This window comes from Mus pahari, chromosome 20, assembly GCF_900095145.1.
Source record: "Mus pahari chromosome 20, PAHARI_EIJ_v1.1, whole genome shotgun sequence".
Lineage (NCBI taxonomy): Eukaryota > Metazoa > Chordata > Mammalia > Rodentia > Muridae > Mus > Mus pahari.
Window position 1 is genome coordinate 34,181,902 of NC_034609.1, and position 22,462 is coordinate 34,204,363.

Sequence of the window (22,462 nt, forward strand, 5' to 3'; positions counted from 1 at the left end):
CTGTGTAGTCCTGGCTGTCCTGGAACTCACTCTGTAGACCAGGCTGGCCTCAAACTCAGAAATCCACCTGCCTCTGCCTCCCAAGTGCTGGGATCAAAGGCGTGCGTCACCACTGCCCGGCCAGATATTTTCTGTGAATCGTGGAAATACATGTTTAACTCTCCTAGTTAAATTCCTTCTAAGTCAGGACAGAAAGCTCTTTTGGAGGAGCTAAGAACCAAGAGATGAGATCACCTACTGCCTTTTCGAGACATTCTCAATAAATGATTTTAAGAATTGGTGCTATCAGCCGGCGTGGTGCCGCATGCCTTTAATCCCAGCACTTGGGAGGCAGAGGCAGGTAGATTTCTGAGTTCTAAGTTCTGGTCTACAGAGAGAGTTCCAGGACAGCCAGGGCTATACAGAGAAACCCTGTCTCGAAAAACAACAACAACAAAACCAAAAACAAACAAAAGAACTGGTGCTATCAATCTGCCCCACAACAGCACACTTACTTTATTCTCACACTTTCGAAGTAACTTCTTCTTCCCCAAGTCATAAACTCGTAAAAGCTTCCCGACACCAATCAGTACCCTCCCCTGGAATGGGGCAATGGCAGCAGGGACCTCTTCCACTGGAGTCTATGAAAAGAATATAGTTTTCATAGTGACAGCAAGTGCAACAGCTCATCCCTATGGAACAGGACATCTGAGTAAATGGGTGCCCAGCAGGAAATGCCTCAACGACAAGCATTCCCAGCGCCTGGTAAACGCTGTTCCGGCCTGTACTAGTACTAACACAATGAACCACAGCAAAGCCTTAACATCAGAGAAGCCACTGAGGCTTGAGAAGGGACGAGAAAAAAACGATACCAAAAAGTATGACATCTTAGTTCTATGGAAGAGATGCCTAGTATATAAAGTATATATTCTATTCCCCAGAGGAAGCAGGCAGATTTAGGTACTGTCAGAAGAAAGGACAGAAAGTAAAATAGCCCTTGGAAAAAGTACATTGAGGGGGCTGGAGAGATTAAGCTCAGGAGTCAAGAGCACTGACTACTCTTTCAGACGTCCTCAGTTTAATTCCCAGCAACCACACAGTGGCTCACAACTATCTGTAATGTGACCTGATGCCCTCTTTTGGTGTTTGATGGCAGCGAGTGTACTCACACATATCAATAAAATATTTTTTTTTTTTTTTTTACTATTTTGTAGTAAAATAGAAACAATAACCCCCACATTTTAGAGTACATGCTTCACTGCAGTGAACACAGAATGCTGTTCTCCCACACAGAAACTGTTTCTATTAAATACTTTTAAATACTAACTTCCTGGACATGCTAATTCTTTAGCTGCTTAGTAACACAGTAAACAAGGGAATTCACTGTGTGTCTCTTAACATTGAAAGTGGTGAGAACACAGCACAGGAACATCACTGAAGCCTGAAGGTCCTAGCATGTTCCAAATGCTACACAAAGATGAGTTAGAGTCAATAGCTCGTCTGTAAAAGGTCAGCCTAGCATGGTGGTGTAATCCCAGCACTCCAAAGGCAGAGAGGTAAGATTATCTTTGAGCTCTTTGAGGGTAGTCTGATCAATATAGCAAAGTACATAGCCAAGATTACAAAGTGTGACTCTGCCTCAAAACACACACACACACACACACCAAATACGAAAAGATTAGGGCAAAAATGGCAGAATCTAGTAAGATCTAAGATCCAAGAGAATTGAAGGTTTGTTTTCACCTTGTGCAGAAACTCCAACTTCTCCCCGTTGTTCACAAGCTTGTACGTATACACAAAGCCCCCCGCCACAGATCGAGGGCTCAGTATCAAGTCCTTGGCAACACCCACCAGCACATACCAATCTTCACCAGTGTTGGAGAACCTACACACTGCCACACTAAAAATAGACCAAGAAGGAAAAGCCAGGCATTAGTTAAAACCCCAAGAACCCTGCTCACAGTACCAAACCCCCGACTGCCCTCGGGCCCTTACCTAAAGGCTGCCTCATTCTGCTCCAACTGGACAAGGTCTAGTGTGTTCCCCTGGATAGGGTTCATGACCCGAATCACAGAGGCCCACTGCCCGTTGCCAGCCTTGGGAGCTCCAAAAATGGATTCTGGGAGGTTTTCATTGAGGAATGCTGCTGCCATTTCTGCAGCCAGCTCCCGCTCATCCTCCCCTGCTGCTTCTACCATTTCCTAAATCCAAAAAGCAACAACAGGTGAGATGTGAAGTAGCAAAGAAGACTGTTGCCTAGTACCACAGTTCCCTCAAACAGAGACTCAAAAGGAAGGGCCTTCAAACAGCCCCAGTGGTAGAGGCACTTGTAGCCTGACAGGTATCTAGCTTCAACAAACGGTGCAGCAGACACCATGCTCAGGTCTGCACTCAAACATTCAGATACACAATTTAAAAGGGGGAAAAGATCCAAGGGAGAAACACAAAATAAAGAGATCATCAAAAGGAAAAAAGATACTAGTAGTTATATCCGAGACAAAAAAGTGCCAAATAGAACATTAACTGTGACAAATATTTTCATGTCTGAAAACTCAGAAATGAAAACCTGGTTCATTCACATAGCATCCCCAAGTTTCCCTGGCTAAGATGAGTTGTCTTAGACTAGATATGCTTTCTACATGCTTGGTGCTAGTTGGGTTTTGCTGGCAAATAGTTTTTGGATGAGCTGGTTCTGAGGGGAAATCTGAAAGCTTTGCTGTCAGGGCTCGAATCCAGGCATCATGTAACACACCCTATCGTGGAGACTCAAGCAGCAGAGAACAGTTCCACAGAGGGAGCTGAATTCCGAGTAACCAAGGTCAGCATACTTGTCCCAGGCCACAGAAAAGCTTGTAAAAGAGAGGAGAAATAGATAGGGCAAAAAACTTTGCTTAAAGGTCCTAGAAAGGGGGGGTGGGATGGGGGTGGTTTATAGTTTTAGGGTCCAACCCACTTTACCCTTGTTTTTCAGTCCTAGGAATCTAACCTAGAGCTCTGCACCTGCTAGACATGACTCCTACCACTGTGCTCCACACCACAAGTCAAGTGTGGTAGTGTGCACACCTTTAACCCCAGTACTCCAGGGGTGGAGACAGGGAAATCCATGTAAATTTAAGGTCAGCGTGGTCTACATGGTGGATAACAAAATTTCTCAAAAAACAAAAAGCAAAGACTACAGCTATGTGCGACAGTGCACATAGAATCCCAGCCCTTGGAAAGCTGGGAGCAGCAGGATCATTCAGAGTTCCCAGCAAGGCAGGGTTATGGTCTGAGACCCTGTCTCCAAAGCAGTGTGTATGTGGCAGGGTGAAGAGAATTTGAGGTGTTCTTTAAATTTAAACTTTTCTAAATAACTTCACAGGCAGGTTTTTTGAAATTGCCCCTCTGGAGGTCAGGAGTTACCTCAGCCATCTGCTGCTTTCTCTGAGCTTTTGTGGCCTCAGTGTAGGCATTGTGATCCGTCTCAATGATGATAAGGTTGTTACTCTCAGGGTGGATGACAAACTTCCTGGGTGTGTACTGCAATGGGAAGGCTACTTGATTGAAGACAGCACCAAGCTTTTCTAAAGCCAAAATCCTATGGTAACAGGCAAGGGAGTTAAAGCTGTTGCTCACTCAGGAGCTGATGAAATGAAGCATAATCAGTCACAGAAAATAGAGCTGCTTATGTTCTAAAGACGTAAGACAACAGGATAACAACTGTGTACGCTTAAAGGATCATGCACGGAGACAAGGAGATCCACGAAGATTTCCCCTTCAGCAATACATCGCACTTTTCAATGCAATTGTGTTTTCACCACTGAAACACACTGAACTAGAGCCTTGCACATATTATATCTGCACTGACATTGTCAAACCCTTACTATTCCATAGTTAATGTAATAACATCAAGTTCAGGGGACATGGAGAAGGTTCAGTTGGTAATATATTTGTATGGAACCATGGAGACCTGAATTATGAACTCTAAAACCCATTTAAAAGGCAGGGCACAGCAGTACTCTGTAATCTGTACGCTAAAGAAAAAGAAATAGGAGGATCTCTGGGGTTTGATGGTAGTCAGTTCAGCTATTTTGCAAACTATTTTCAGTGAGAGAACCTGCCTCAAAAAAATAGAGTTGTTTATCTCTCCAGTTGGCTTTGTGAACCTGGGAGAGTGGGGTCTAAAAACAAGGCTAAACTCTCATGTGACAGCCAACTTCATTCAGAGAATCAGGCAATTTATACCCTGAAGGTTAAGGCATATAGTAACAACAGCTGGTCAGCTCACTCCTATCTGCTACACCTGGAAGGAACACAATACACTCCACACTCCAAGAAGAAACTGAGGTCAGACTCTTGTTTTCGTGGAGCTTTTCCACAAGCACTCAGAATTTTCACAGGACTCTATTCTAGGAGTGCGTTTAAAAACAAACAAACAAACTTATTTACTTATTTTATGCAACTGTGTGCACTGTTGCTCTCTTCAGACACACCAGAAGATGGAACTGGATCCCATTACAGATGGTTGTGAGCCACCTTGTGGTTGCTGGAAACTGAACTTAGGTCCTCTAGAAGAGCAGCCAGTGTTCTTAACGACTGAGCCCTGGGCTGCAACTGATGAAGGCACATTTGAACATGTTGGAAATGCCCAGTTCCACCTTTAATATCTACAGTTCAGTAAATACAACTTCAATAAGCTACAGTGGCCACTAACGGCGACATATTTCCATTGTCACCATGAGTTGTGTACTCTACCTATGAGCTGTACCACTTTATAAGCCAGTGCCGTCATGGCCTATATCCTCTTTTCTCCTCCACCCTCATTCAGAGGCAGCCTCCATATACCTCCCCCCAATAAACCTCTCACAAGAGGTGTATTACATGGCTTAACTCTTTACAGTGTGTGTTCTTTGGTCCCAATCCTCCAAGGCACCCTTCCTTCTGCCACAAAACCATAACACTAGTGAAACCCTGATGTTGGTGACATGTGACTTGGTAGGTTATCTTGGTGCCTTCATGCTTTCTCCTTGGAAGTCTGAGCCACAACAGGTCACTATCCCTTATTTCTTGTCCACCTCCAACAGACTAACTTTCCTGCCCACTGGGCACCCCATCCTACAGTAACACTTGATAAACTGAAGCTTTGGTCAGTATAAACACTTCACTGGACCCCTCACCCCCCGCCCCAGTATTCTTGAAGGCGGAGCCACCTCAAGCCAGTCTTTAAAGCTAGTTGAGCCTCTGTGCCAACCGACCACACTTCTGATCCTTTCCCCTTGTGTGAGGCTTCATTTTTGAGCTTGGTTTTCACCTTTTAGTCTCATTTGAAAGTCCTGGTACATTCCTAATCCCACAGGCAGAAGTCTTAGCACTGGTCTTTAAGCTGTTCCATGAGAGATGAAAAAGCTGTAACCAGAAGTTCCCGCTGTTGACTCTTCTCAGGCTACAGGCTCTCCCCAACAGACCTCTCTTTCCATCTCACTTTTATGAGCTCATGCATGGATGACAATTTTGACATCCCCCCCCCCCCCAGGCTTCTGACCCTTGCCTCTCCCTGATCTCCTCCTCACCACCTCCTTAACTCTGTCACCTCCACTCCCTCCTATGGAATGACTCACCTATCTCATCTCAGACCCTTTACTCCTCTCCCCTCCCTGAGATAACTTCCCTTCCCACACATGGACCCTAACAAGACCCCGTTCCCTTAAGTTCCACAGGAGTGAGACTTCAACCCACAAACTGTACCTGAGTCTACTTGAATGGACACAGATTTTCCTACTTTCTCTCTTGTCTACTTCTGTCTTATAAATGGAGACTCCAGGTTTAACAAACAGTCCTTCCAAATAGGATTGGAAAAGTACCACTCAGGCTATAAAACTCAGCACACACACAGCGCCACCCGCTAAAACTAAAAGGCCTAATCCACCAAAGTCTACCGTTCTGGGAAAGTCAATGTATTAACCTTGCCTTTGGGTTTCTGTAGTTCCACTTCTGGCTAACTGTCCTTGTTAACTGAAGTGTGTCAATCTGGAGCATGGCTTTCGTGCTTTAAAAACTCATCCTAAGGATGAGTTCTAAACTCAAGGATATAGGGAATCCCAAACATCAGACTTTCTATTAGCTTAAACCCATGTCAGAGCAGCCGACTCTGGCAAATACCCCCCACACATGATCATATTTCTAATTCACTTTTCCCCAAAATTGTATTTCAAAGAAAAAACAAAACCTGCATTCACATAAAAAAAGTAAGACAAATATTTACACGTTATTAATAGACAAACAGTGATTGACTCTAACTGTAAGTACTAGAATGTTCAGTGGCCTTCTTTATTTGTGTGTTTGCGCATGCATGCAACTCGAGCTCAAGTGAACACCTGAAATTTGATCTTGAAGCTAGCCAGCATTGGCTACCTAGTAAGATTCTGTCATGAAAAATAAATAACGAGGTTTTAATCCTAGCACTCAGTAGGCATAAGCAGGTGGATCTCCATGAGTTTGAGGCCAGGCTGGTCTATAAAACATGTTCCTGGACTACATGGTGAAACCCTGGCTAAAAAAAAGGAAAAAAAAAAAAAAAAAAAAAAAAGATATAATTCTATAGATAAATACAGATTTAACATTTGCTCTAAAACTAATCCTGGGATATGACCATTTTACCAGGAAACAGAAATCTTAAAGTGCAAGACTAATTTTACAACTTAGATCCTAAAGTCTAAACAGAAGCTAAATGCCAAGCATTCAAACTTGGCTCACAGTTTCTAAACGCCTGAGCCAAACTAAATTTCAGCTGTAACACTCTTTCCTGGTAAAAGGTTGTTCTCAGCCATCTCCACAACCTCCTCCAACTCTGGGAGAACCACAGGCTGAGGACTTGGCACAAAAGCTTCCTGCTGGGCTTCAAGCCTGACATTTTTTCTCTTTTTGGTTTTTCGAGACAGGGTTTCTCTGTGTAGCCCTGGCTGTCCTGGAACTCAGAAATCCTCCTGCCTCTGCCTCTGGAATGCTGGGATTAAAGGCGTGCACCACCACTGCCCTGCAGTATTTTCTCACCTCAAAGTGTTGGTGGAGATGGCAACAATGCCCTCGGGACACTGTTCAGAGGCAAAGCCCGATGCAAATTCCAGGGTCTCGTAAGACAGAGGGGTGAGATGGAAGCGAGACTGGTAAGAGTAGCTCAGCCATGAGCGACTGGACATAGCCAGAACCTGGGGAGGAAGAGCTCTAATCAGACTGGACAAGCTCATACACGGTCGACTGATCAAACAAACATATAACTCAACCTCGGCCTCTAATTTATGTCTACAAAGCTACTTTAAACAAAGGGAGCCCAAAGAGGCAGTACATGGCCTATTGTATAAAGAAAGGAAAAAAGTAAGTAAGAAAAGAAAAAGAAAAAGCAAGCTTTATCAATCACATGTCTCTGGACTGACTTGTTCCCTTGGGTATAAATTAGTGATTCTATTACAAGGATGGACAGCCGTTGATGTGAATAAGGTAACATTTAAGAACTAGCACAGCAGTGGCTAACTCTGAACTTCGAAGAATAGGCTCTCATTCCTATTAGGTACTCATGAGATTACTATAATCCTTTTTCATCTCAGATAGCTAAGCCCAAACAGACTCAAAGGATCAATTAACCTCATAATGCACAGTGCCATGCCATGGACCATCTCTTAAAAAACTCCAAAGAACCCAGAATTTCCTATGTAAGTGAAACTAACATCAACCTACAAAGTGAATTAGTCAGAAGTTCACAGTGGTACCAACATCCAAATGTCTGTTTACTACTTACAGCCTCCTGGCCTTGCATCCGGACCCGGAAGAGTTTCACAGGACGGGACCCCAGATACCTAGTGCGGGTGTCAGACAGGTCCCCAGTAACAGGGTCTAGGACAGTTCTCAGCAGTACACCATTCTAGTGGAAAAGATAGGAAAGGGTAAAGACTCCTTTTTATGACGGGAACTTTTATGTGAGATTTTCCTTTGGCTACTTTAGTTGAAGACAAAGATGACTTGGTGTGAAAACAATATAAAACAGATTACAGCGTCCAACAATCAGGAATTCACTCATTCTCTTCTAGCTAATAAGCATCTACCAGCAAAACCCACTTCTCATTATACATACGTTAATAAATATTTCGCTGGGCGTGGTGGCGCACGCCTTTAATCCCAGCACTCGGGAGGCAGAGGCAAAGGCAGAAGGAGGTGATTTCTGAGTTCGAGGCCAGCCTGGTCTACAGAGTGAGTTCCAGGACAGTCAGGGCTACACAGAGAAACCCTGTCTTGAAAAACAAAACAAAGAAAAACAAAAGAAGAAAAACGAAGAAATATTTCATCTAAGCCAGGTAAGGATTGTGCATGTCTTTTAAGCCCAGCATTCAAGAAACAGAGAAAGGAAAATCTCTGAGAATTTGAGGTCAGTCTGGTCTGGAGAGCTGGTTCCAGGACAACCAGGGGTCAAGAGACCCCACCTCACCTCCCCACCCCCAAATCATTTAAGTTAAACACTTTATGGTACCTCTAAGCCTCATTCTCCCTAAAGAAACAGGTTTCAAGGATGACTGATTTAAGGCTGAAGCAAGAACATTCCCAATGCAAACAGATACTAATTGTGCAAGAAGGCAGGCAAGATAGCCGGATTAAATAAATGAATGAACTTCAAAGGAAACCGCAAACAAACAAAAACCTAAGAGACGACAGCAATTTGAAGAAGAAAATACCCACAAATTTATATAGTTAAAAAATAAAAATCTACCTCCAACCAACAAAATCCCTAGTTCATCAGACTCAACTAGAATGACTGTTGTAGTTCCTAATACCTACTGTAAAATCAGTGACTGCAGAAGGGGTTGGGAGAGAGCTGTTATCCTTTTCCTGTATAAAGTATGTTTAGAGCAAAGGAATAAAGCTCAATTTATCTTACAGACTTGATTACAAACATTTCAATACCATGCACCTCCAATGGGATGCAACAGAGTGAGTAGGAACACTCCCAGTACAACAGTTAAGAATGAGTGCTGCTGTCAACGTCTATAGTCTGAACTAATTGTGATTTTCTCAGGAGGAAATTAAACATGCAAAGTATCAGATATTCGGAAAGTGTTACTAATCTTGGTGGGTATGACATTGCTAGTTCCTTAAAGCAAAACACTGTGGAGATAATATTACCATAGGTGGAAGGAGTTATTGCCTTAGATTTGCTTTAAAATACTCCTTTAAAAGGGAAAATGAAGACTCATTTGTATGTCTCATCACCAAGCACTTTAAAGTATGAAACTAAAACTGAAAAAGCACAAGTTCACCATCTCACTGATGTCTCTAGGTCCTGATTCAGGAAGTAGAAGCACACGGTGAGAGCACTGATGCTAGTTTACAAGAGGTTCCTGCCTTTTGTGCCATGACAAGCTCGTCTGCTTTGGCTTCTACACACTAGAGCTACTGTGGTCAATTATGAACTGGGAGAAATTCGCTTTAAAAGGCTAGAATACTGGGCTGGTGAGATGGCTCAGTGGGTAAGACCACCTGACTGCTCTCCCGAAGGTCCGAAGTTCAAATCCCAGCAACCACATGGTGGCTCATAACCATCTGTAACGAGATCTGACGCCCTCCTCTGGAGTGTCTGAGGACAGATACAGTGTACTTACATATAGTAAATAAAATAAATCTTTAAAAAAAAAAAAAAAAGGCTAGAATACTAAGGGAATACAGATCACTACTGAAGACTCATTTAATTCCAAACCAAATCATCTATCACAAAGCATTTTTTTTTTTTTTTACCAGATATGAAGACTCTTTGTGTATGCTATTTCCAGGCCTGCCTAATATGTTCTAAGTGTGGAGAAAAATTAATCTATGACAGCACCAGAAGATGATTTTCCTAAGGTGACTATCTAGAACTACGGGCAAAGAAAATGCTTATACTGGATAAAGGAACAGGCTGATAGATACCAAAGAAGGCCTTACACCAATGTGAGCCCCTGGATATCTTACCTGTAGTCCGATGTTCAGGTACAGGAAGCCAATAGAGCCCCTCTCACCCAGCTCATCTTGCTTCTCGGTCCCACCCATTTCCACAATACATAGAGACTCAGGCTGGGCTGGGAGAGCCTGCATACTCAGAGGCTGTAAACAGTCCTAAGGAACGGAGGTGGGGAGGAAAGAGAGCTGTAAGAGACAATTCTGGAAAACACACTCACAGAAATCTGCTAGGATTAAAGGGGGGTCTTTGTTGAGGAAAATGAAAACCCCAAAAGAAAACCGAGACAGTATATGCTTATTAAATCTAAATCTCAGAGTAAGTTTCGGGGAGCTCTAGTTTATTTCTGCCAAAGTGGATAACAGTCAAAGGAAGAAAGTCATATTAGGCCCCAGAATTCCTGTTTAACCAACAGTCTTAGGACTTTAAATGGAAGGCAAGGCTCCAGTAGTTAAAAGAACTTGTTGCTCTCCCAGGATCTATATGCTGGCTTGGATACTTTCTGATACAAACATGCAAGTGAAACATGAATAATATAGATAAAATAGAAAACACACTACAAAAGGGATCCAAGTCTTTTGCCAAAGAAATACATAGTAGCCACAGAGCAACATCCTTAAAACATCCTGAGGTGTGCTATGGGAATCAAAGGTGGCAGCAGCATACACCTCCCCAAACTGGGTGCCTAGGATCTCAATGCTGGACAAGAAATAGGGGAGAGAAGGAGAGAAAGACAATAGGCACAGATTTAGGGAGCCAGGTGCTTCGGGCCCACCCCCAACACTAAGGATGCCACTCACTGATGGGTCAAGGGAGATGATTCTGACAGTGTTGTCCACCAGCCCCACAGCCAGGAACCGAGATCGCTGTTCTCCAGGGGGCACGTTGGCCAGACTCATGCACACCACATCTGCTGACATCTCTTTCCGCTCCGTGTACTCATTCAACTGTCCTGACTACAGGAAGAAAAACAAAATAGGTCTGTGTGCTGTAATTCACCCTGTAGCTCTGAACTAGGAAAGGAAGATGGGCTGTTAAGACCTTTTTATTTTATTTTATTTTTTGCCTCCTCTCACCACTCTCTTTGCTTTTGAGACAGGGTTTCATGTAACTATTACTAGCTACATTCAAGGATGAACCTGAGACCATGGGCCTCCTCTGAGTTCTGAGATTACAAAGGGTCTGAACACACCCTGTTTATACAGTGCTAGAGATCTATCAAATGAGCAACACTGCTAACACTGTTTTACATCTCTCTCCACTTTTTAGTAAGTCAGTGACCAAGAATCTCACCATTTCAGGTCTCAAAATAAACTTCACAGGTTAGTGCCCCAGAGGGAACGAAAAAAAGCAGGATGTGACATAATTATACACTAACCTAGACCAAGAAACAAATATATAAAACTATCTGTTTTCATCACGAGAACCCTGAACAAAGACAGCTGTGGTAATGCAAGATTATAATTCTAGCATGTGGGAAACAGAATGGGAGACAGAAGAACAGGGTCAAGGCCAATCTAGCCTACATAAGACCATCTCAAAAACAACGCCCTTTCCTAAAACACCAAAGATAATTCAAACACAGTCAAAACAACAACAACAAATAATCTCAAGCCCACTAGAGATTTTTGTAGAAGGTAAGTTTTGGATACATTTTCGTATTAAATAGCAAAATCAGGAATAGTAACTGAGACAGGAGGACTGCTGTGAGTTTGACACCAGCCTAGAATCCTACATTAGACTGTTATCTCAAAACAAAACAAAACAAAACAAAAACAAAAACAAGAAAAGAAAAACAAAACAGAAGAAAATAAAATACTTTGCCAAATATTCATTAGGAAATGCGGATGAGGTACAAAACAAGCTATTTGGCCTTCAAAAGAGATTTCACAACTGTCATCTGAATTAATTTCCTAGTTTTTGTCCTTAATCTTTAAAAAGGGGGCCAAACTGTCTTATTTGTGTACACTTTGAGTTTCAATTCTTTCTTGTGAATCCATGCATGCTTAAGATACATACACTGATAACACTGCCAAAGCACAACAGAACCCCACCCCAAGAACCATAAGAGAAGCTAACACAGGGCCAGCAGAACAAAGGGGTGACATACAGGATCCATCTCGAAATAGACCAGCTCTCCCCCAGTCAGGGCGATCACCACTTGTCGCTGGTTCACTGCACACTTCACAATCGTTTTCTTGCCGGGAGTCTTCCACTCATTAACTCTTTTGTCTGCTCTTATGTGTCGAATGCCATCTGGATACACCTAGAAGTCAGAAAGAAGAAAATCGAACTAGCAATCTTATTGTCACCCAGAATGACCCTCACACTGGCACACCTGTAACAAACAAGTGAGGCACTGCTTATTTTTGAATGTTCATGCTTTGCCACATCCGTCAGTTGAGCAAGGTCCCAAGCCCACGTGTTAATGATAAAGATGAGAAAAGTAGGAGCTGGTGCAATGGCTCAGCGGGTAAGAGCACCCGACTGCTCTTCCAAAGGTCAGAGTTCAAATCCCAGCAACCACATGGTGGCTCACAACCATCTGTAACAAGATCTGACGCCCTCTTCTGGAGTGTCTGAAGACAGCTACAGTGTACTTACATATAATAAATAAATAAATTTAAAAAAAAAAAAGTTTGCCAGCAAAATAGTGATCAAAGATATGTTTTTTAAGTCTTTAAAAAAAAAAAAGATGAGAAAAGCAGTGATGGGGAGTGACCAGCGGGGAGGAAATGTTAGGCTTCAAATTTCCCTAATTGCTGAGTTAGTAAAAAACTGAAAGGAATTAATTCTCAGCACCCTTTTTTTATGCTGATAAAACATTAGACCCTCCCTCAGGTTTTCTGGAAGGTGAAAATGAAGAATGAATTCAAGCACACCACAAAACGAGAATGATGGACAAAGGACGGCCATGGCATGCTGAAGAGGCGCAAGCTCACCTGCACCAACGCATCATCTCCTAATAAGGAGCAGGACAAGGTTGGAGTGGTGCCCAAGAACCCAGAGTCAGTCACTTCTTCCACAGTCTCTCCGATAGATAGCACGAGCGTAGCATTCACGAAAGACACAATGATGTAGGCATCAAACTCATCTGGAAAAAAGAAAACAAAGGAGCTGTTAGGAAAAAATTCAAATTTATTAGTATCAGAAAGTCAGTTGAGACACGGAGCAGTTTTAGAAACCTTCCACAACACTTCTATGTGCAGTCACTACACACATGCACACACGGAACAGGATGGTTCAAAAGGTGACTGACTGTCCTAGCAACCCACAAATGCCCAAACACACTGAGTATAAATGTCTGAAAACTAGTATTTCCTTCAGGTATTGGGTAAAGAGAGTAATAATAATAAAAAGCATAAGAAAACCTTAAGTAACTGTGTGAAAAACTAGAGCAAATCTATTTGTGCCAATTGCTGACTGATTGATGAGGTATCATGTAGCCCAGGCTGGACTCAAACTCAATATACAGTCAAAGACGACTTTGAACTTCTTTTGAATCTACTTTCCTTAGCAGTAGAACTATAGGTGTACCACCATGCCCGGCTTATAAAGTGCTGGAGATGGAACTGAGTTTCCTACATGATAGGCAGCTGAGCTAATCCTGCTTAATTCTAACCCACTTAAGAGACATTTTAAAAGAAAAAAGACCTGCCAGGCATGGTGGGGTAGTCTGTGAATCTGAGTACTCAGGAGGCAGAAAAAAAGTGGATCTCCAAGTTTGAGGTTACCAAGGCTAGGTCTCAAAACAGACAGACAAAAAAACCTCACCAAAACAACCCCCCCCCCCCAAAAAAAAACCCAAAAAGATACCCAAGCACCAAGTTCTTCCAAAGGGAGCGAATGCAAACATATAGTCTTTAGTGAAGAAAATGGACTACTTGAGGGTTGAACACATTTGGGTTTCAAGGGCTGGAGCCTAGGAACCCTAATCCCACTGAGGAGAGAGAGCACCAAGTTACCCAGGGCATGGGGAGGAGAAATGTTGACATTGCCTGTCCTTGACCTCTAGGGTTTTTCACTGTTTAAAAATGTTAGCAACACAGTGGTTATGAGCAATCTTACTAGAATTGCTTTTCATAATGTAGTTTAATAAATAAACACTAATGAGTTTCTCAAGGTCCTAAGATCTGAGTTCTATAGAAGGCATTCTTAATCTCCTGCCCAACCCCATTGCTAAAGGCCATCTATTTCCCATACCTTCACTCTACAGTATCAAACAACTTCTGAGTTGCCTACGTCAGCAATACAGAATACTGGATATATACTGAATAAAGTTACATTTACTGCTTTCATAAGTTTTTTTCCCATTCAATATCTGCATTTCTACATCAACTTTTGCGTGTCATTTTTGTGCCCAACCCAGAAATCATCTAAACAAAGGACAGAACAACAGAGTAAGGCACTAAACTAGATTGGCACCTACAGGGCTCTGCTTGCCCTGAGCCTTATCAGAGCTCGATGCCACAGGACTAACCTACTTACCCCACACACACCAAGGACCATTTTTAGTTTGTATCCCTCCAAATTATTAGAACTACTTTAATCAGCATTCTTTATGGGGGGTGTGTGTGAAGGCGTATCATTGGTGTAGCCTATATAGGACTCTGACCCATTAGCAGGACATACAGTTTGTATTTTATTATAGAAATAATGGTATAAGACTGTTTCACACCGTAAGGGTTAAGTGCTGTTAACAAAACTTCCAGTTAATAATACACATATACAACATGGGTAGCAAAAAGTAAGAATCAATGATCTTTCCCAACACACCACGCAGTTCAAATGATAGATGGACAGACAGGTAACCCATAAAGTATATATACAATGTTAAAGAGCAGGGCTAGACCAGATACTTGGGTTTTTGATTGTACTGTTAACAAATGCTTTGGAAAATCATTTACAGTGGTTTTACATGTCGAGCCCTGCTTGCTATCATGACATGGCTCAGAGCATGAAGGCGCTGTTCAGGTCTGGTGTTCCAAATTCCACCCACAAAAGCCACATAAGGATGGACAGAGAGAAACAACTCCACAGAGTTGACCTCTGAACTCCACATGCACAGAGTGGCACACATGCCCACACATACACTAACAAGGAAATACTTTAAAAAAAGGAAATTAGGATATGGTTGTCCCTAAATGGATTTCCAATAGCTTACAAAGACCTAAATTGATCTCAACATCAAACTTAAAACTTTACTCCAGCTCTGAACTTTTGACTTGGAAATTTCTGATATGTAGTAAGAAGCTGCCAAGTATTTTTATGAGAACACTACATCACCTCCCAAGTTCCCATTTACTGTACCTTCAAAGCTGTGTAATATTAAACTACAGCCAACTAATAAAGGACTTTAACCAGCTACAAGTTTCAGCGTTTTCCCTCACTTGAGAGAGGAAAGCGGTGTCTTTGGAAGAGAAATCATGCAGTTCTTTACTTGTTGTTTTACCGTGTTTACACCTTCCCTTTAGCCATAAGACACGACTACTCAGATATAAAGGAAATGCTCAATTAACAGAAGGCACACTTTGGCTAAATAATTCCACAAGGAAGAGAGCAATGACTACTCCTTTAAAAACTCCTTTAACCACAGCTCCCCTGAATACCAACCGCACTGGAACTTCTACCATTGCCATTCCCAGCAACGAAGTCCTGAGACACATTAATACTCTTAGGGAGATTACAGACCTCAAAAGTTGACATTCAATACAAAAATCAAGCTTCAGGCACTGCTATTACTAGGAATTGTAAATATTCACAATGCCTTTTTCTAGAGGTTGTAAGTCTTATAAAAATAGTACTTCCCGTCTCAGTGAGGAATCTATCAGGGTAAGAAAACACCTCTTTAGTGCCAAGTTTAGTATATTTAATTTCCTTTTTTTGAGCACTATACAACCAACCATGAGAGAGAATGCTTTACTTTTCTTACCTTACTAAATTATTCCATTATTAGCCCTCTCCAAACAGTAACATGGGCCCCAGTGGAGATGACCAAGCCTCCTGTGTTTCATTCACACTTGGTATTCACAGTACCTGGCTCTTATCTCACCTTAGTTTAATATATTATAGACTCAAAATGTTTTCTCCAGGACCTAATCTGTCAGTCAGGACATCCGGAATGGATAATTCCAAAGGAGAATGAAGCTGTGGTTTGCTAGTTACATGTTCTTTCAGATTCATAAAAGCCAAACTAATCCTACTGCCCAGAGAGGCTAATTCCTGCTTTAGACCAGCTGATACGCTGGCAGATCAATTAGTGTCACTAGGATGCATACGGACATCCACCTGCAAAGTTGCCTCTGAGAGACCCCATTAGGGCAGCCTAAGTACTCTGTGAAGGCCATCCCTCTCCCTATAGATCCCACAGTAGACCCTAGCAGTAGGTACACACCTGTGATAATCAGCACCTTCACCAGCCACCTGTGGAAGAGAAAAAAAGGCTTGGTATTGGTAGTATGCATCACCAAGTACCAGCCAAGGTTAGTATTTGCCTGAAGACGGAGGCACGTGTGGATAAAGGAATGCTCACTCAATAGGATCGTAGGGTATCTGGAAAGAAAATGACCAGAAAACCTAACTTGTTTTTGTGGGTAACTGACCAAAGTGCAGTAAAAAGTAAAACTATCACGAAACATTTGCAACCTAGGTTTTGATATTTAACAGAGAACAGTTTCAACTACTAGTTCCACCACACTACAACAGCCTGCCTATCACTGAATGCTATCACACCTTCCTTCACCTTTAAATAAGTCTCTTTCCTCTCCTCTAGTCCCTCCCTTCTAGCAGCATGTGTGTGTCTTTCACATCAGTGTACACAGGGGTTGGATACCTGTCCTTTTTATATTTTTATTGTTTGATGGTTCCATAGGATCGGTCCCCAGTAGCCAAGTGCTCTGCCACTGAGTTACTCCAGTCTCCTTTACATAACCAGTGCTCTTAAGCATAAATTCTGTGTTAATTACTTTAAATAGACAGTAGGCACTTAAATGAGTACAGGATGACAGCACACAAGAAACCAATGCTATAAGCTCCCACCACAGAATGAGTCAAATGACCATTCAAAAGACAATTTTCTGCCTCTATTATTTAGATGTATTAGCTTTAGAGTTACTACTTGAGATATTCTGCTTTCTTCATAAAAATGAGTAACTTCTGGCAAACCTAAATCTGCTCTAAAATTTTCAAAAACTATCTAAAAATTAGAAGCTGGGCAGGGTTGACATGTATGTCACCACTGCACTCAGGAAGGATGTGAAAACAGGGCCATTGTGGACATACCAAGTTCCAGGCCAGTCTGAGTGCTAAGTGAAGCCTACCTTTAAAACCAGTAGCTCTCTCAAGCATCTTTCTAGTCCAACTAACCGAGGTAACATTTGCTAGAACTTTACTATCAAAGCCCGCCAAAACTAAGATCAACATTAGCTAGCTTCTTACGTAGAAATTATATTCAATGTATAAATCTCTTCAAACCAAACATCAGCTAAAAGGAGCCCACCAATGTCCTGCTGAAGTTCCCCTTGAAACTCATTTGATTCCAACTAATGAGAACAAAATCCACAGAAAAGTATGTAGTATTCTAGTGAATTCCCCTCCTACACACTTCCCAGCTGCCTTCAGCTCATCCATTCAACCAGAACATCAAACCTTCAGGAGAATTAAGGCTGTTTTCTAGCCAAAGTTTTGTTTGCTGGCCAGATCTCATTTTCTAGTTCTACATTCCTCAGAGAAAAGATGAAAATGAGGTCGTAGAACAAACCTGCTCCAAAATGAACCACGGAAAACACCACAAGGTCTACTGTCCCAGGACGGAAGTTTATGTGGAAAGGTGTTCTTGCCACCGCACTGGAGCATGACACACGCTCCAAGCATTTCTGGTTTAAGGTGAGGGGACTCAGCCTCCACCTCCTTCACAACTTCTCTATGCACTCTAAAACTGACTCCATTCACTCAATCTAGGCTTTTCTTAAGAGTAAGCAGAACTGACTGATTGATTAACAGGTTTTAAAATCTTGACTTTCATTGTAATTTTTAGCACAATGAAAACATAATTCAAGTACAATGAGAAAACAACAACTATCGCTTAGAACATAGACAGATGAAAGCAAAGGTTTATAGATCACACAGGCAGCTCAATATTTCTGAAATGTTTATGCAACTAACTGTCAATTTATACCCTCTCTCTCCACTTCCAGAAAAAGCAGCAGTAAACGAGGGTACCCTGATCAAGAGAAACCTCAAAAAATGTGGTGTTGTGCCAGAAGTTTCTGGTATGTGGCACTAGATGAAATAATACAGACATAGTAGGAATACAGTATCTAAGTTTCATGGCAATGGCTCCCAGGCCCTATCTTGACTATAAGAAAAGAGACACTTACCTTCAATGTGTCGACGGACTGTCCAGACAGCATTGGGGTTACCAGGGAGCTCAGAAACAGCCATTTCCGACACCTAACAGGAGAGGAGGCAAGCCACAGATCCAGTGAGCATGAAATTCTATGACTTCCAGGCTAAGCGCTAAGCGAGGTAGTAATACCCCAAAGGCAAAGGCCTCACACTCTATAATACAGAAAAGGAATTGGATCACTTATTGCCTAAAATTCAGACTGGAGGCACTGGCAGTCCTCATGACAGACTTCAGGAAAAAGTCATGGAACACACAGAAGGATACAGGTTTTACAGCCAAATCCATACACTTTTTTTTTTTTTTTTTGAATGCCTATATCCAAAAAAAAAAAAAAAAAAAAAAAGACAAGCACCGCTGGAAATGACACAGCTAGAGCAGAACACCATTGCTTTCTCTAACTAAATTCCACAAGACAAAAGCACATCTTTCCACAAATTCAAACGCCACACATGTTAGGGAGCATACTGCTCTACCCCTGGGCTGACAACCACCTTACAAGTGGCTCACAAAAATCAATCAGGGGGGCTGATGAGATGGCTCAGCAGGTAAGAGCACCTGACTACTCTTCCAAAGGTCCTGAGTTCAAATCCCAGCAACCACATGGTGGCTCATAACCATCCTTAACGAGATCTGATTCCCTCTTCCGGAGTGTCTGAAGACAGCTACAGTGTACTTACATAGAGTAAATAAATACATCTTAAAACAAAAACAATCAGGGCTTTTTGTTGTTTAACTACACTTTGATATTCATTATTTTATGCTTAACTGCACAGTACTGTTTAACTACATATTATAGAAAGAGTGAATAAAGTCAAGGCAGTGTCATTTGGGGTTTCCAAGTATACTGTAGAATACATCAGTAAAACTTAACTATCAAGTATGCCAAACAGAAAACTTTGTTTTTTTCAAGTAAGACAACAGTCTAAGTAAGACAAGACATATAAGGAACAAAGCAATAATTATCAATTTTGAATTAGTTTCAAAATACAACAAGAGCTCCACTTAGAAAACTGTAAAGACAGAAGGCAAGGCATTAAAAAAGCAACCTTGGGACTGGAGAAATGGCTTAGTGGTTAAGAGCACTGGCTGTTCTTCCAGAGGTCCCGAGTTCAATTCCCAGCAACATCATGGTGGCTCACAACTACCTATAATGGGATCTGATGCCCTCATCTGGTCTGTCTGGAGAAAGTGACAGTGTACTTGTATACATACATACATACATACATACATACATACATACATACATACATACATCCATCTAAAAACAAAACCAACCAAACAAAAAAACCAAAAAGAGAAACTATGGAGTGCTTTATCTTACAGCACACAAAGCACTCTTCCTTTTTTTGTTAATGTGCATCAAATCTTCACTAGGAGCGAATGAGCAGTAAGTAATCAAAACCTTTGGCTCCCTGCATGCAGGCTGAAACAGTGGAACTGTTCTGTCTGGTGTCAGCCCAGGTTTGAATAAGACTTTTTTCTAAAAACAACAAAAAAGCTACATAGTGATGGCACACACCTTTTATCCCAGCACTTGGGAGGCAGAGGCAGGCGGATTTCTGAGTTTGAGGCCAGGCTGGTCTACAGAGTGAGTTCCAGGACAGCCAAGGGCTATACAGAAAAACCAGAAACCCTGTCTGGAAAAACAAATAAGGAAGGAGAGGAACCAAAGAGAAAGAGGAAGACAGAGAAAGAAGAAAAAGAGGAAAAACAAACAGGCATACATACTGGTTTTAAATTTGATCAAGGACACTCAAAATTTAGTGAAACGATGAATATTTTGGCAGTGAAAATATTTTCAGATTTCCAATACATAAACATCTTCTATAAACTCCATCTGCATTTTCACAATAACACCTATGTTGAACAAGCTAGGCTTGAACTCAAAATTCCTCCTATCTCTGCCTAATGTGGCTCAAGTTAGGTGCATTGTGTCCACTTTAATAACTAGAGCATGCTATAATTTAAGCTATCTCAACCAGACATCAAATACCACAATTTAGCTGAATTTTACAGAACAAAAGCTTAAAAGCAGCTACTTAGTAAAGCCAGACTTAAAACCAAGGTCATCTTGGTTATATTTTCAACAAAAATTGATTACAAATGACCATAAGGGGGTGGGGGTGGGGGGTGGGGAAGGAAAAACAAAAACAAACAAACCAAAAAACAAAAAAAAAACCCGAAAACAAAAAAAAAAAAAACAGACCACAGCTTGCCAATCACAAATGGTCATAGACAGTATTATTTACTTCTGCCAAGATGTTGCAGGGAATGAATCTGAACTACCATACTAGTAAGCTAAGGAGTAGATATTCTCAACTCCATAAACTTCAGGGACAAGATAAAGTACATTTTTATTCATAGAAAATTTATCTTTGTTCTCCTCAAAATAAGACTGTATAGTCTTCTGTGCAAGGCTTCCTTTGACACTATAAGAGAACTAAAAAATTCCCATCTTACCTCAAGTCCATGCCTTAAGACTCTCAGGGATGACCGGGGTCCCCTACCACAGGCTACATAAAGCTGTGGAGTGTCTTCATTGGCCAAATCAGCTATCTGCACAGACAAGAGAAAAATGTCTATCATACTACATTTTTAAGCACAAGAGGTCGAACTGTTCTGATTTAAAGTTACATAAGTGCTACTGACTGGAAAAAAGAGAAAAGGCCCCAGCATTCCACATTTAAAAGAATCAAAAAAATGGGCTACAGAGATGGCTCAGAGATTAAGAGTAACCACTGCTCTTCCAGAGATTGAGTTCAATTCTCAGCAACTACATAATGGCTCACGACCATCTATAAAAGGATCCAATGGCCTCTTTTGGTGTGTCTGAAGACAGCTACAATCTACTCATATACATAAAAATACATCTTAAAAAACAAAGAAACAGGGGGCTGGCGAGATGTCTCAGCGGCTCACTGACTGCTCTTCCGAAGGTCCTGAGTTCAAATCCCAACCACATGGTGGCTCACAACCACCCGTAATGAGATCTGACACCCTCTTCTGGTGCACCTGAAGTCAGATACAGTGCACTTATGTATAGTAATAAATCTTAAAAAAAAAAAAGAACAAATAAAACCCCACCACCTTGCTGGGTGGTGGTCGCAAACACCTTTATTCCCAGCACTCCAGAAGCTGGTACCAGCTGGAAGAGGCAGAAGACCTGAGTTAGAGACTAGCCTGGTCTACAAAGTTCCAAGACAGCAAAGCCTGCACAAAGAAGTCATGATGCAAAACCAACCAACCACCACCCAAACACTTATGTCATTTATTCCAAGACTAGTGTTTCCTTGTATTTATTAAGTGCCAAGTTATACTGAATAATTATAACATTGCTACCCATAAAAACAATTACTTAGTTTTGAGGTGTACCAAGAGTCATTTACTCTACCTATCAGCCCCACTGTTCTTAGAAATTATTACATATCCACATACATGCAAATGATGCAGTGAGCCAACTCCTAGGTAACTGCTCCAGGAGTCTTGAACTCAAACCTCACCACTCAGCCACAGGTGGCAGCTTACACCTCTAATCCCAGCAGTCAGGAGGCTGAGGCAGGAGGATAGTGAGTTCAAGACTAGATTGGAGCTATACAGAGTAAGAATGTCTTGTTTCAAAATAAACATTCCTCATAAATTGACAGGTTTTAGTCCCTGAACTTCTGTAACTACCATCGTGATGATTTCACAGGTAAAATGTTCTCAGACTATATCTCAGTTTGAGGAAAACTTCAAATCATTACATTTTAGATGTAATGGCATAGTAGAAAGGTGATTGAATAAAGCCACACCTGGCAAAACAGAATAGGAGAGAGGCTGTCCAGTTCATCCACCAGCACGAGATTTTTGAGTGGTCTCGGCTGAAAGAAGAATGTGTCTCCTTCTTCTAGAGGCATGGCAGATGAAAACTCAGGTTCTTCATCGTCATCTCCAAGATGGGCAATTTGATATAAATAACTGGGAAAAAGCAAGAGGTTTTCTTTGGCACAGGTTATGCAGAAACAATTTGAGCACAGACTTCAGTATTTCAGCTTGGAAATGGGATGTGTCAGCAGTTAGCTGTATATACTTCAAAGGGAAGAGATGAAACAAGGTACTTGGAAAAAATGGCAGGTAGAGCA

General features: G+C 41.7%; 1 protein-coding gene across 4 annotated transcripts in view; it reads right to left on the reverse strand.

The window, feature by feature from the left end:
- Nucleotides 1-22,462, reverse strand: part of Sf3b3 (splicing factor 3b subunit 3) — a 38,077-nt gene that overhangs the window by 4,880 nt on the left and 10,735 nt on the right. For all 4 annotated transcript variants that reach the window (XM_021220395.1, XM_029532684.1, XM_029532682.1 and 1 more), the window contains exons 9-21: nucleotides 22,133-22,298; nucleotides 20,802-20,897; nucleotides 18,313-18,385; nucleotides 12,877-13,028; nucleotides 12,045-12,200; nucleotides 10,735-10,890; nucleotides 9,949-10,092; nucleotides 7,751-7,873; nucleotides 7,009-7,163; nucleotides 3,382-3,556; nucleotides 1,975-2,180; nucleotides 1,723-1,879; nucleotides 495-620 (exon numbers count right to left, since the gene is read on the reverse strand). In XM_021220395.1, the coding sequence (XP_021076054.1) occupies nucleotides 495-620; nucleotides 1,723-1,879; nucleotides 1,975-2,180; nucleotides 3,382-3,556; nucleotides 7,009-7,163; nucleotides 7,751-7,873; nucleotides 9,949-10,092; nucleotides 10,735-10,890; nucleotides 12,045-12,200; nucleotides 12,877-13,028; nucleotides 18,313-18,385; nucleotides 20,802-20,897; nucleotides 22,133-22,298 (1,885 nt within the window). The remainder of the gene's footprint in view (nucleotides 1-494; nucleotides 621-1,722; nucleotides 1,880-1,974; nucleotides 2,181-3,381; nucleotides 3,557-7,008; nucleotides 7,164-7,750; nucleotides 7,874-9,948; nucleotides 10,093-10,734; nucleotides 10,891-12,044; nucleotides 12,201-12,876; nucleotides 13,029-18,312; nucleotides 18,386-20,801; nucleotides 20,898-22,132; nucleotides 22,299-22,462) is intronic.